The sequence below is a fragment of the Cuculus canorus genome, chromosome 2 (assembly GCF_017976375.1).
Source record: "Cuculus canorus isolate bCucCan1 chromosome 2, bCucCan1.pri, whole genome shotgun sequence".
Classification (NCBI taxonomy): Eukaryota; Metazoa; Chordata; class Aves; order Cuculiformes; family Cuculidae; genus Cuculus; species Cuculus canorus.
The window spans coordinates 96,675,414-96,691,122 of NC_071402.1; the positions used below are offsets into that span (position 1 = coordinate 96,675,414).

Consider the following 15,709-nt stretch of genomic DNA (forward strand, 5'->3'; position numbering starts at 1 on the left):
TAACTCTGGAACTGCAATTACCGTGTATACATGCTGGTGTTATTTTGCCTTGCCAGTGTCGTGTTCTTAAGCAGCGTTGGTCTCGCACATTGACAGTCATTTTTTTGTCCCTGCACAGTAAGCTAGTTCACACTTTGTCTCATGTCTTTGCATAGCGGGAATTGATGTTGGTTACAGCTCGCACAGAAGGCTTTTGTGTGGCGATATCTGAAAGCTGTCTTGTTGGAGCTTTTATCAAGGCTATTGCAATGAGGCCATTATCCCCACTCATGGCAAACATAGATATTCACAGAAAATTTTATAATAATGCTTAGTAAGTGGCATGCTGGTAAAGAGCGACAATGCTGGAGTGGCACAGAAATAATACAAGAGGTGGCAGCCGTGCAGTGGCGGGGCGTTATCTGTCCTTGCAGACCCAGGATAGGGCGGGAAGGGAACCCCACGTAGGGCAGACGGAGGGTGGTGATCAGGGCTATCGCAAGCGCGAATAATCCTGGCTGTCGGCTCAGCAGAATAAAGTTTTACTTTTCATGGTAAGACTTTTATCGAGTGGCTCCAAGTAACCTAGATCCAAATTGCTGTATAATAGCTCTGCGCCATGTTCTTATTTTTCAGCTGCATGGTATCTGTAGCCTGAAACCATCTCTTGGGAGTTATGTAAAACTGCGAGTCGTGTGAGAGGAAGCTGAAACTTCACAACTCTGCTGTAGTATTCTTTTCAAGCACAAAGCTCTTTAGCCAGTAGAAAAGACAACTTACTACTTGAGGTGGGGGCAGGGAGGGCTTTAAAAATAATAATAGCATTTTCACCGGCTGCTTTGTCTTGACAGTGGGTATTTCATTGGATTTATTCTCTTTTTCCTCTTCGGAACTGGGGGTTAGGAAAAGCTCTTTCTGTAGAAGACAATGTCCTGAAAGCATAAGCAAGTTGCTCATATTTGTTCTCTGGCTCTTAATTATAAGAGCTGCCTTGATGATTTTTCCCACCTCAAACTAGCAGTTTATTTATAACATGCTAATGTTCTGCATGCCTGTTGGTAATACTGTTCCATCGTGCTGAGCTGAGAATTGTTCTCCTGAAAACTGACACTGCGAAGATGACATAAATGAACTTGGGAAATTGTATATGATAGTCAGAAAAAATTCAGGTGGCTTTTGGTATGACTTTGGTTCACACTTCTTTCCCTAAAATTACTTCAATTTCCTTTCTGGTTTCCATTGCTAGTCACACTTGTTGTTTGTTTTTATTTGTTACTTAAAAAATGCAGACCTTTTGGTATCCTTGCTACCCTTTCATTCCTGTTGGCAAACTTCTCTGTGGTAGTCTTCTGTGCGTTGCCACCAGCTGCTTTCTTGGATTGCAGGCAGGGCAGTGAGGAACTTAAGGGGGTATTTCGTCCTTCTCAGGGCGCTCGCAACATTCACTTTGCAACCGAAGCCTGCAAGGCCCCTGCAGGAAGGCATTTTTAGGTCTGTGGGTTAGCAGCATCCCTCCCAGTGATCCTCTACATCAGCTGCTCTACAGAAAGACCAGGGAGCATTTGAAGTCCATACCATGCAACACAGGGATTCTTGTGCACAGAGAAGGAAATGGCAAAATAAAACCACATCCCATGAGTTGCTGTACTTGGAGCTGTGTGCTTTGTGGGTGTTTATGAGAAGGGGGGGTCAAGAAAGGTGCAAGATCATTTGGAGGCCTCCAGCATTGTTTGACCCATTCTCTAAAAATCTCTTCATGTTGTTGCTAGGTTTGGGGTACAGGTTGCATGCTAATTGGCTATATATTAAGCTTAGGCACAGCCTTCTGTGGACAGTAATATGTTAATACTTATAAAGCACTTTTTTTGTTGGTTTCGGGGGGGCAGAAACCCAATTTGCCATGAAGGGGAATGTGTAGGGAATTCCAGAGACTGACATGTTTAATAAGAAAAAAAAAAAAAAAAAAAGGAAAGAAAAGCAAGCTTCTAGGCAAGCAAATTCCCCTTATTCAGAGAGAGCCATATGTTCAGGGTACTATCCTTAGTGTGATTTACTTCCTTCAGAATTAGGAAAGAGGGTTGCTAGGAAAAGTAAGGTGCATCCAATTCTTTCACCTTAAAGAATTTTAAAAGGTGATTATGATCTCCCTCTTTTTTCCCTCCTTCCCAGTCCTGGAGAATAATCAATTTAGCAATAAGTCAGAGCAAGCAAAAATGTGATTGTTCTCTGCAGTGCAGAGATTAAGATGGACTCTCTCTTTGAGGCTGAAATTGGGTATTTCTGCCTCAAAGAGTCAGGAGTTATCAAATCTTTCAGTGTTCAGTAAGAAAGGATCAGAATTTCAGCTGTTATATTTTGCCCTTGGAGTCTGTGTAGTTCTTGTTTCCTTGACTGTGCTTTAGCTCTTTTGATAGACTCAGTGCCATTTTGAATGCATTTCCTGACTTCCTCCCAGGAAGGGAAGCAGGGCCAGTTGTACCAGACAGGCTTTTTCTGTGGCTAGTGATGCAAGAAGTAGATTTTCGGTATCACCAAGTACTTCATTTGAAGTGGAGAAATGTGAGTTTCCCAGCTGTTTGAAGAGCTTGGTTGCCTCGGTGTATGAAGAGCAGCCTCTAAATTTTGCTCAGCTGGCAGCTGAGAAGGGAGGAATATCCTTGAGACCTTGCAGGGAGAAAACTCTAGGCATCTGTGAGATGCTATAGTACATCTAGCTAAAAGTATCAGATACTTGGGCTTGCATGTTGACTCGTTCAATGATGATACCTTGTTGAAATGGAAAAAGCCAACATATCTGGCAAAATTCAAGAAGTTTAAAACTGTTCATAGTAGTGCATTAAAAGATCCCAGCAAATGTACTTGCCCAGCAGGGCAGCCTCGGCTTTTTCACTGGTCCTGCAAGCGTGGTATGCCTAGAAGATTAGGGACAGCCTGCCTGACAGTGGCTGTAATGGTCCTGGAAGATTTGCTTTCCTCCTGGAAAGCCGGTGTCGGATACTTTGCCTGGATTCAGATCAAGACCCAGACCTTGTGATTGATGTTGTGGAAACTGCATGAAAATGTATCATTCCTTCTGCTGCAAAGCAATGCTGAACTCCTTCTGCAAGTATTTCTTCACCTCTTCCTGAGTGCCAGAGATGATGCTTTTTGTCTCCTCTTTATTGCTCTACCTTGTGTTTGAGTTGTCCCTCCATGACTGCATGGGCATGAGCCCCAGCATGGAGCAGATGCAGTGATCTTTCTAGCTAGAACCTTGAATTAAGTGTGTGTGAAAGTACATGGTCCACCCTGCTGAGTTAAAATATGGAGTACAATTTACTTAATTTGTGTATTGTACTTGTATGAGTCTGAAATGAGATAGGTGTGAAGGTCAGGACTGATGCAGCAGCACACTTAGACAAGAGAGATCTTCATACACCTGTGCCTGTACATCCACCTGCTTGTGCATGTGCACCCCATGCATGTAAGACTGGAATTTTTTTGACAGTAATATTGATCAAGGCCATGACTGGTTGCTTTCTTGTTCTTGAGTGTAACTGTGTGGAGTAAAGACACATCAGCTTTCACTTAGCTTCCTACTGCTTTCAGAGTTGGAGTTGAAACTCAGTATTAGGTCTGCTTTGACCAGCATTGCATGTCTGTGGTGTGCTGATCAGATTTTTTTTCCTTCAGAAAAAGGGTCCAAAACCAATCATGCTTCAATCTGTCCTTTTTGCAAGGAGGTGATCCTTTGAAAAAAAGAGAAACTTAGAAGCTTCTCTTGTGAGGAACTGCAGTTACCAGCAGATGCTTGGAGTACCTGTGAATTTGTGGGGATTGAGTCATCTTCAGACTTGCTGTCTGAGGTGACAAGTCCTGCCACTGGATCAGCCACCTGCATCTAGCATCTTGGCTACGGCTCAGACTTGACCATTGATCTCAGTGATGTGAACTTCAAATTGCAAAAGAACTGATGAAGGCTTTGTATTGCTTGGACAAAAAGACAGGACAGATACATATACAGCAGTGGGGCTTGTGTGGGCTGAGCAGGAGTCCTTCCTGGGAGCAATGGAAGGAGGTGTGTGCAGGGAATCCTGAGGACCTGAGCTTCTGCTTCTCTGGTTTAACTACCTGCTGGCGTCTCCCTTGGCATGGTGAAATTACATCAGTCCTTTCACTAACCATATTTATCCAGGCTACTAGTTTCAGCAAAGTGATATTTTTAATTTCTTAATTTTGGTATAAGGATTTTTAAGCAGGCAAGCCAGTGAGGTGATTTGGATAAAGAACCTTTTACAGTCACAATATGGAATTTTTTTCCACCTGAACGAGCAGAGGCAGTGGTTTTAGTGTATACTAGTATGCCTTTCCAGAGCTGTGATATGGCTGAACCACAGTGGAAATCCGGAACCATACCGACACAGCTTATAGGAAGTTTGACTCCCTGCATTTAACCACAAATGTGGTCAATCTTAGGAGAAGCAATAACGGAGAGGAAGAAAGGTGGTAGTATTTGATTAGCTTTGTTCTCTTTATTTTCTGCAGTGCATCTGATGGATGCAGCTCTGGCTGTGAGAAAAGAGTGATATTACTGACTGATGGTTTTAGTTTCTTCCTTGTTGTGGTTTATAGCTACCCTAAAAGAGTATCTTCAACAAGCCTTGCTTTCAGCATACTAAATTCAATAGTCACATGCTATTATTAAATGATTCTGCTACTTGGTATACTCTTCAGAATTTCTGTAGACAGCAACATGCAGACGAAGATTGAATACCATGTCAAGATTCTTCAAGTGATCCCTAACTTCTTGTGGGGACTGAAACAAGAAGCCATCCAGTTGTGACAGGTATCTCTGGTGGGTGAGTCAGGGACTTAGGTCTTCTGTTGCTCCTTACCATCATGCCCCAGGCCAACATGTTCAATCCATTTGCTTCAGCAGCATGGGAATGGCTGTCTTGGAAACTAAAGTATCCTCCTGCTCCCTATCTGCATGTTCTCAGAAATGAAATCCTTTCATAGTCAGGGAATTACCTGCTGGGATAGGAAGGAAAAAGTGAATTGGGGATCGAGTCTGTGCTACTAGGAACTCCTTCTGTGATGGAGGAGATTGCCTGGAACCATCCTGGGTGACACTTCAGAGATGTGGTTTCACAGTCAGCTTATGGTGATCCAAGTCACCAGGAGCAGGGTCATGCTGCCCTCCCTCCCTGCTCACACAATCCCCCTGCCCCCTTGTGTTGGCCCCTGCCCTCGTACCACCCTGTGCTCAGCCAGATCTGGGAACCCACTCCAGACTGGGCACTGGGCAAGCAATTAGTTTTCGTCCCAGTAAGCTCCCCAGCCTGGCTGGCAGTGTGGCTGGAGTGGAGGTGGCTGGCAGGAGTTGCCCCCCTTGGCAGCAGAGGGCTGAGGAGCATCCTCCATCCGTGTGCTCTCCCCACGCGTGGGATGCCTCATTCCATGAAGCAGCAGACCGAGAGCCTTGCTGCATGTGTGACCTTAGCATCTCCTCGAAGCTGGTGGAGTTACATGTAAGGAGAACCTAACAGATGGCTCTGTAAAAAAGAAAAATAGGCAGCTTTTTTGCCATTACTTACTGCTTAGGTTACTGAGCACGTGCAGCTGCCAGTGCCTTGCTGGCAGTGCCCAAGGGCTGACGGGATCTTGCATGTTCTCCCCATCTTTAGTTTTCAGCTTTGTAAAGGCTTGGGGGCATTTGATAGGCTTTGTGAGCATGGGAAGGAGAAATCATGGCTGAAAATGTTCTCAATTCACAGAGGAAATACACAGAGAACTGAGAATCTGTGTTTTCTCAGTGCTGTTTGCACCATGTCTCATAAGCTTGGCTTCCAGTCCCTGTCCGAGGCTCTCAGGCTACACTGAATGTAATTACAGTCTGACAGCTGGCACTGGAGTAGGTGAAGATAAAAATGTAATTTGTGCCTAGAAGTTATGTATGTGGAGTGAACTGGTACTGCTGGAGGCCGCCTCCAAAATCATCGCTATCAGGAAATATCTCCTGAGGAAAGACTGGCTGTGGTGCTTTGACAGGTACAACTGCTCTGAGCAGGGCTTTAACAGGACTGATTTTTAAGAGATGAAGGTAAAGATGTTGTGGTCTTGCATGAGAAGTCACAGAATCCTTGGAGGTAGCAACTGGGATGGTTTTTACTGCCAATGGCTGCAGCCACAACTGAAGGGCTTGTCTTGCATGGATTATGGATGTGGGAAGGCTCCTAGAGCTTCTAGTCACATAAGCGGTAGTGAACGCTAGTTGTATGGAAAGTTCATCTAGGAAGGTTCAGTTCCATGACTACACTCATAGCAAAGTCTGTTTTCTGCCCTTTAAGTGGAGAGCTGAAGCCAGCCTGCGTGGCAGGAAGAGCACCCAGGGCTCTGCTTAATCCATGCTGCTACAGAATTCAGCTCTTGTGACCAAAATATACCATTGAATTTTGTCTTTGGCTTAAAAGGAGATACATCATTGTGGTTGTAAGGAAACCTCCACATACAAGCTCAAGTAGTGTAGTACTAACTCTGGAGACAGTCTGAAACTAATAGGGTTGCAAAATAAGAGTTATCACTTTAATCTGTTGCCTAATTTTTAACATAACTTTTTCATTATTGATTACTTCAGCAAAAAAATTCAGATGTGTTTATCTCTGAATCCTTCCATGCATTACCCGCTGCCAGAAGCCTCAAATCTCCCCACAGCAGCTGCCACAATTTCCATCTTTCTCCTGATACTTTCTTTAGCACCATTGTGCACTGAAACATTTGCAGGATAGTCAAATGTGAAAGCTGTGTAGCATTCCTATTTATTTTGGAATTAATTTTTTTACACAAGGAATGCTGTAACTTTGCCATATTTACTTTCTTGTATTTAATTCAATAAAAAGTATTTACCTGAAGCGGACGCAAAATTTCCAGTTTGCTGTGGAAAGCATAGGGCTACACTGTAGAACTTGTTCCAAGTTAGCGTAGAGTGTGTGAGGGCTTCTTGCCAGTGCAGAGCGTGGGAGCGAAGTTGGGAGTAAGAAGAGTCTTGCTGCTATCATCAACAGGCGCCTGTTGAAAAGGGTATAAGTTATGGATGTCAAGGCAAGATGACAGGTTTTTAGGCTTGGGGCTTTTTGAGTTTTATACTTCCAAGACAAACCAATGACTAGCAAAACAGCTTTCTTCCAAGTTTGTCCTTAAAATGCTTTTGCTTCACTCCGGGTAAGAGCTTGCAACCTCAGAAAGTGAAAAGTAGTCAAGATTTTTTGGGTAATCTTGGCTTTACAGCTTGGTATATTTTGGAATTAGGGTTGGGAAACAGTGTAGAAAATGAGGAGTTGTTTGGAGGTTTTTTTGAGAATCTGCCACACTCCAGGCTACCATTTAGTGGTGGCTTCCCATGGTTGCCATGAATTGCCTTACGCTTCCTCCTGCTGCTAAGACAATGAGGCTGTCTTTCCTATCCACATACTGTTGAGAAAGGCCATCGTACATGGGCTATTTTTGATCTTATTTCTTTCCCTAATTATATGTAGCTTTTATAAATCTGTCTGGATGGAAAGATGCTATATACTTTGAAAGGGCTCGTTTGATCTAAATTTAAGGATGTCTCATGTCCAGTTGTGAAACTTGCTATTTTAGTTTGCCCTACCTACAGCTTTTACTAAAACAAGAGGAAAAGGATGAAAAAGAGAGACTGAATAGGATGTGTGTGAGAGGAGTGAATGATGAGTCATAAGTGGGATTGCGTTTGAAAATGAAAAGGATCAAGGTGTACTGATCATAGAGAAAGTTATGGTTTTTGTGAAGAAGGCACGATTAAATCATGGTCATTTATCTTCTGAACAGCTTAAGGTACGTTTGTCGAAGAACCCAAGAGCCTGAATTGAGCAGATAATTTTGAAGAGAAGAAATCTATTTAAAGAAAGGAATTTTTAGTGCAGCCTCTAATAGGTGATATTTTAGTGCTAGATTCCACTGGAAGAGTTCTCCAGGCTTCTGGAAAATCCCATTTAGCTGTCCCTTGCCTATTGAGATAGTTATAATAACTGCATAGTTATACAGCAAGGCAGGTAGCAGAATGAGAAAGAGGGGTAAAGCACATATACAAGAAGGCAAAGAGGCTTTCTCTGAACTTTAGGCTGTTGATAACAGAAATAGCCTCTTGAGTTTCTGCTTTCATCCTAGATGTTGCCCCTTTTACCTCTCTACTTCTATCTTCTCTTCTATCTTCTGCTCTTCCAGCTCTGGCATCCATAAAACTTACCTAAAACTTGGAATGTCCGGCAGTCTTGAAATAAGCCTTTCTGTAGAGTTTTAGTGTGCGATTACAAGGATGGAGTTTCTCTGTATACGGCATTGCAAAAACTGCTTATGGTGTTGATAAACATGTCAGCAAACAGTGTCCAAGAGCCAGCTCAGTGCATCTTCATCCTTCTTTTCCTGCCTTTCCTCACCACCAACCAAAGGCTAAAAGATAACCACAATGTATGTATCCAACATTTGAATGAGGCAGATGTTTAATTTTGTAAAGCTTTTTGCTTTTTTGAAGAAAAGTAACTCTCAGTATGACATTGGATTAAAAATTTGCTAAGTGACAGGAAAAAGGGTCCTTTCGGTTGATTCCAGTGAATATTTGCACTAATCTTAATACTATGGAGTGCTTTCATTATTAAGCCAGAAGTAAACAAAAAAACTGTTACTGATAGTAATTGCTAGCAGAATGGTAAATGATAATGGAGCTCTCACAACTTGCTCTGTAGTCACATTCAAACACACTGTGTCTTTAATGCAGCCAAAGGCAAAGTTGTATGCCAGAGAACAGGGAATGCAAGCTATGCCTTATGAAAGAGAGCCTGTATCCTGGAAAGCAGCACTTCTGAGAAAACTGTAGTGGACAAGCAGCTGCACACCAGCTTCCAGAGCAATGCCAGGGAGCAGCGACACTGAAGCTTGAATCCTGGCATGTATCAAAAAAGGAACTGGAGAGGGGATAGATATTTTGGCCTCAGTGAGTTTGGTGCAGCTGATACTTAAAATAATATACAGAGTTCAGTGCTAGTGCTTGCAAAGGGAAAATGTTGAAAATGGAAGATGCTGTTAAATAGGGCAGCAAAAATTATTTGGAGTCTGAAGGAAATGCCCTACAGTGCAACTTAAGCAATATTTTGCTTATGAAATTAGTATTAAAGGATGGCTTGACTGATATACACAATACAGAATTGGCAGATATAGCTGGTGGTTGTGCTGTCATCCAGAGGGATCTTGATTGGCTGGAGAAATGGGCTGACAGGAACCTCATGAAGTTTGGTGAAGGGAAGTGCCAAGTCCAGTCCCTGGGGAGGAACAACACCAGGCACCAGGACAGGCTGAGACCCATCTGCTGGGAAGTAGCCAGAAAAAGCCTTGGGAGTCCTGGTGGCCATCAAGCTGACCATCAGCCAATGGCACACACTTAAGGCAGAGACCTTCTGGTCTGCATTAGGCATGGCATTACCAGCAGGTTTAAGATGATCCTTCCCCTCTGCTCCTCCCCAGTGAGACGCATCTGATGTGTTGCATCCAGTTTTGGGCTCTCCAGTACGTGAGAGACATAGATATACTGGAGCAGGTCCAGTGAAGGGCCACCAAAGTGATTAAGGCTTTGGAGCGCCTGATAAACAAGGAGAGGCTGAGAGATCCTGGAGGAGAGAAGGTATATAAACAGCTAATGGGAGGTAGTGAAGAACATGGAGCCAGACTCTTCTCAGTGGTATCTGGTGAGAGGGCAAAAATGGCACAAATTGAGATTGAGGAAATCCCATTTAAACATAAGATTTTACAGCAAGGATGATCAAATGCTGGAATAGGTCTCTTCAGTGATGGGGAGTCCACAACCTCAGATATTAAAAACGCAACTGGTCACAGGCTTGAGCATCCTGCTCTGACTGCCCCTGCTTTGAGCAGTGGAGGGTGGACTAGATGATCTCCAGAGGTCCTTTGTCACCTCAACCACTGAGATGATTCTGGTGTTAAAGGACTTGATAAATTGCTGAACTTGAGCATATCAAGAACTTACTACTGAAAACTAAAACAATGCAAACTCAAAATGGAAATTACTTTTTTTTTTTCCCTCTTAAGTAAGGGGAAAATAATCGTGAGCTTCCAGTTTTGACAGAATGAGTGTTTTGCTCTCTAATTTCTCTGCAGAGTTAGGCTTTGTAATTTTGGCTCTGAACATCCTTGAGGTCAGCAGGTCCATCTGGTTGCTTTTTGGTGGGTGGGAGCAACCGTGTTCACAGTCCTTCTTGACAAGTGTTTGCTCATTTAACTTTCTCATAAGAGATTCTAAAAATGCATGGCAATATCTTCCAATCCTTGGCTACAAAAATAATTTTATGTTACTAATTGCATAACTACTAGGTAGGGGATTTGTAGTGGTCTGTGATGTGTAGGAAGTCATGTTAGGAAAACTGATTATTTTCCTTAATCAAAGGGCAGTTTAGAGAGAGTATGAATTTATTTAATTTTAAAATTTGACACTTAAAGGTAGTATTCATTTTTTTTCTGGAGAAACCATCTCCAGGTATTTAGGTTAGGGAATACCCAGTAAAGAAGATGAAGTGGAATTATGGCTTTTCAGTACTTAAAGGGGGCTTATGAGAAAGATGGGGGAAAAACTTTTTAGGCAGGCCTGCAGCAACAGGACAAGGGGTAATGGCTGCAAACTAAAAGAGAAATTTAGACTTGATATTAGGAAGAAATTTTTCATGCCGAGAGTGGTGATCACTGCAACAGATTGCGTAGAGAGGTGATAGACATCCAAACCCTGGAAACATTTATGGTCAAGTTGGATGGGGCTCTGAGAAACCTAGTCTAGTTGAAGATGTCCCTGCTCACTGCAGGGGAGTTGGACTAGCTGATCTTCATGATCCCTTCCAACCCAAGTCATTCTGTGATTCTACATTGTGTGGTGTGGGTCAGTTTTGACAGAGTCAGGTCCTTGCTTGACTATAACCTGAAGTGTTTTGCTTTACTGCAGCCAAAAGGGGATACTTTTTCAAAGTACCCTTCATAATAAGAACAGTAATTTTCTCTTTTCCCCTATAAATTTATTCTCTGTGATGACATATCTGTTTAGGATGTTGTCTTGTAAATTAGTTGATCACATCGGCTTTTTAGAGTACCCCAGGTGTAGCATGACAGAATCTACCTAGATGTGAAAATGAAACTTATTTTGTCTACCAAGGCTCGTTCACTTTTTTTTAATTTAATGTCTTATTTTAATTCCCTCTCTGTCACTAGGAATAAGTAAATCTTGCCATTTGAACTAAATAATTTATCCTCCTTTTGCCCACACTCCCAGGCTGTTCTGCTCCTTGGTGTGGCTGATGGAGTGATAAAATACTGCCAAGGTAGGGTGTGCATCATAGCAAAAGCTCAGTGGATTAGTTGTTCTTTGTGACATTACACAGAATTTAAAACATTAAGAACTTTGCTATCTTTGTGCCGTTTCAGCCATGTAATCTGTCTGCTGCTGAACTGACCAATGAAATATAAGAGTATACACAACAGCTGCCTACCTTGACATGGAGAGGGAGGAAAGCATTGGTCATTAGAGATTAGCAACCCTGGTTAGGTGAAAATCAAGTTCAGTTTGTAGTCAAATAAATGTGCTGTGAAGAAACTTCTGATGGCAGGACTGTCTCCTGACCAAAGGTGAAAGGGCCTGTCAGCCACATGTGGTGTCTTTAGGTCCCTGGTATATGTGATTCTTTACTTCCTTCTCTTATGTGCTTTTCTCTTTTTCTGTGAATTCTGCTGATTTGGAGCCTCGTTTCTGACTGCTTCTAGGAATAGTAGCCGTTGCATATGTAAGCTGGTTTTTGAGGTTTTGTCGTTTATTGTTGTTAGTCTGAGGCCTGGTACGTGGAAGAGGTTATTATGTTAACTTCAAGGTTACTTAAGGATTTTTTTTTTCCTTAATGTGATACTAGTAATTTTATTTTCAAAACTGTACCTAATTAACTTGTGAATGTTAAATTGATCTTGCCATGCAAAGTCAGCATTATAGTTACTTGTAGGTGCAAATATAACTTCTCAGAGATAATCTCTAGGGAATTCCTTAAAGTAAACAACCCCCTCACCTCCATTTTAAAAACCTTACAGAACTGTCCTGTATTACAGTAAATGTTTAGGACACTACGTTATTTTTCATCATCTGCCTCTATAAATTCAAATCATTGTATCTCATCTGGGTCTAGTTCCTCAAAGTTTTTTGTCAACTTTCACAATGTCCTTTGGAATCCATATAACATTTTTATCATCCTAAATGGATTCAAAGTACTTTGGGGGAATCCAACTGTATGTTTTTATACTTGAATGGAATTAAGTTAAGGAAGTACTTCAAAACAAAAGACTTTACTACTTTAGATCTGACTTCTCGTAACTAATTAATATTAACTTAACAAGTAGTTAGGTGTAAGAACTATCATGCTTCAGCCAGGAAGTTAAAATTACAGAGTCAAAATTGGTGTTAGACTTTTTTTAAGAAAGGATTCTCCTCCTTTGCTAGCATGAATACTTTACACTAACATGCATGTGCTACTGCCTTATAGTTTGTAGCCCTGTGCTATAGTTTCTGAAGTGTTTGTATATGGATCCTCCTTGCCATTAGTTTTTGAAAGAATGTACAAGTTAGTTGGTTCCCCGTGAATCATTTGTCAATAAGCAAAGCGATGCAGTCCCTTGGCACTGCACTAGTGTAACTCGGTATGGGTATTTTGCATGGAATGTGGTGCTAAGGAAGGAAATCGCAAACTGTAGACCTGTGCAGACAAGAAAACTTACACTCCAGAAACTTCACTGATGTATTTCCACATATGCCATCCTTTCTTGCAGGTGTCCTGTATCCAAGAAAAACAAAGCTTGAGATGCTGTAGCTTAGGCTGGCAGTTCAGTGAGCAAACTTTGTGGTGCAAGCCCGATCTTGCACCATTACAGTGCTTTTACGCTGAGATAACACTGATGTGACTTTGCAAGTGCTTCCTCTTCTCCTTCCTTTTGACTTAGCATGTAACAAACGTAAAGTCTATTTTCCTAGAGAGTTTGACTATATTTTACGTGTTCTGTATGTAAGGAATAAAGAATTCCTCCAAATTCCTATGTCAATATATATGCCCAGTATGCTACTACTTTAGTTTTTAACTCGTGTGTCTGATACTTTATGGCATTTACTGGAATTTCCTCCCAAAGAACATCCTATCCTGTCATTTCTTAATGTCCTTCCTCCTAGGTCTCGTTTGTTTAGTAGACAATTTGGCAGACAACTGGCAGTATTCAAATTTTTTTTTTTTAAGTAGCTGTGCTAATTTCTACACACAGTGGAAGCCACTCAGTGGAACTAATACAATCACCATCTTATTTTGAAGTTAATGACTTTTAAAAGAGTACTTTTTAAAATAGTCCTTAAGTACAAAAGGCAAAATTATCTCTAGGGTATATTTTGAGACTGACTGCTTTGCTGTGGTGGGGACCAACCTTAATATGATACGGAAGATTTATTTCCCTTGGTCCAGTTCAGTTTTAGCCTCACCAGTCAGGAGGCTGGAAGTCTCCTGAAGGGCTGAAACATTGCGAATGGCTCTGCCATCACATGCAGAGGTGGTACGATATCACATGTTCTGTCAACTTAAACTATCACTTTGTGATTTGTCTTACTTTGATCTTGGTGGGTAATGTTACAAATGGGCCTGTGTCAGTGTATTTATTACTATATATGCAATACAAAGAAATTACATTAAGAAGCCTCTTGGGCAGTTGGTCTGTCATCGTGGCCTGTCTCCTCTTCCCCTGCTTGCTTGTCATCAGTTTGAAAGCTCAGTGTCAGGCCTGTTTTATGACAGCCTTGTTTTCTTCAAAGGATGTCTGTGGTCAGATCTTACTGACGTGAACTGCAACTGAAAAAAACCCTGAGCTTTGTTCTGGGGGCAGCGGCCTTGCTGAAGGGGGTATCTTTGGGAGCAGGGGCAGGTGAATGGCCAGTAGCTTCAACATCAGTTTGCAGGACCAGGATGATGTTAGCCTTGCTACCATGTCCCTGGCTGTGCTCACTACGGGGCTGTCCTGCTGCACCTAGCTGCACCAAAAAACTACAGTCGGGATTCCCCCCAGATGCTGTTGGGTCTGTTTGTCTCTGTGCCTGAGTCTTGGCTGTTTATCGCTATGTTGTCTGTAATTTTTGTCTCCAGAGCTCCCACCTTTACCAGACAGGTATAGCTCAGCCTCCAGCAGCCACTGGGATGAGGGAGTAGCTGTTGCATGGAGCCATTTTCAGGACTGCTCAGACAGATGTGTGCCCCTCACTTTGGGCAGTTTAGCAGTTGAGGTGAAAACTGGGTGCAGTTTCCTGAAAACAGCTTATTATATTTCAACATGAAGTGGTAACTGGAGCCTTCAGGCTCAGTACAGTGCAAAGCTATTGCTTCCAGTAAGAAATAATTGTTTCGTATTTGGTGGGAAAAGAATTGCAATAGAAAGATCTCAGATGATTCATTTCCTATGCAGCATAGGTGTAATTCTGTTGGTTTGAGGCCTGAAATGTGGCTTATGCTTTGGTTTATTTCTTGCACAACCGTTGTCATGTCCTTCCCCTTCTAGTGCAAAGAAAATACAAAGTACAAATGCACCAGTACAGAAGAACAAGATAAGCTGCACCTTTTTTTTTTTTTTTAGCAGTGAGCTGCTGTACTGAGCGCGAACCTGACGGGGTGTAGGCTGATCCTATGGCATCCGAGTAGACCAATGAGCCAAAAATGGGTTGTCGTTTTACCTCACTGCCTGAGTTACATTGGCAGTGGTGACTCCAAGATACTCTGACCTTCTAGCAGGTCAGCTCTCCACAGATACAACGATGAAAATTAAAGGGAATTAGCACCCTGAGATTATGATCCTCCTTCAGAAAAAATTACCCGCTGTAGGTTTAGGAAGAAAACCACCATCTTTCATTGCTACTTTTCACTATTTTCTTGGTTTGTTTCAGGTCATCATGTTTCATGGAGGAGCGGTTGAAAATGTTGTTCTGTTTAGACAGGACCAAGATGAGAGAACTGTGAGCTGCCACATGGGGGTGAGGTGCAGGGCATGGATTCACAGTGCTGCTAATGCGGGAATGATGGATCTGTGCTCTTAACTGTTGGGCATATCTGAAAGCTAATGTATTCCTTTCAGTGGGTGTTAAAAATGGCATTGTGTGATGCTCTGCAGTAATGACTGGGAGGCACTCATGACAGTTGCATTACCTCTTTCTGCATATTCAGCGTGAGAATGGAAAGCCATCACTGGGTTCCTCTGTCATGGGTCCTACTGTCAAACAAAATTCTGCCACTGAAACTCAGCCACCCACACTTTAACTTTTTTTGAGCTAAATATGTCTTACAGTTTGATATTTTAGCATGTGCAGTTCATGGCTTCCTTGACACTCCAAATACTTCTGAGGGAATTGTGAGAATGGAACACTGATGAAAATGGAATGGTTTAATTAGGCCTTGAAAGAAACTTCATCAGTGTAACACTGTCAGCCTTCAGCTCTTGGGGTCAAATAGCTAATGAGGAGGGGCTGTGGATGATCAGAATGTAGTTTAATGTGGTAATTGTGAGGTGCTTCTTATCGAATGATAAGTTCGACTATGACATACAAAGAAGATTTTCTTTTAATATTCATATGTATTACAAACAAGCAATCTGATTGTAGCTGAATGAATAATTTCAGTAT

General features: G+C 42.1%; 1 protein-coding gene across 4 annotated transcripts in view; it reads left to right on the top strand.

Annotated features, from left to right (window-relative positions):
* E2F3 (E2F transcription factor 3) overlaps positions 1-15,709 on the top strand; it is a 43,708-nt gene that overhangs the window by 8,874 nt on the left and 19,125 nt on the right. For 3 of the 4 annotated variants that reach the window (XM_054060381.1, XM_054060380.1, XM_054060382.1), the window contains one exon: positions 14,978-15,064. The exons of the other annotated variant lie outside the window; for it this stretch is intronic. In XM_054060381.1, coding sequence (XP_053916356.1) covers positions 14,978-15,064 — 87 coding nt within the window. The remainder of the gene's footprint in view (positions 1-14,977; positions 15,065-15,709) is intronic. 4 annotated transcript variants of the gene reach the window in all.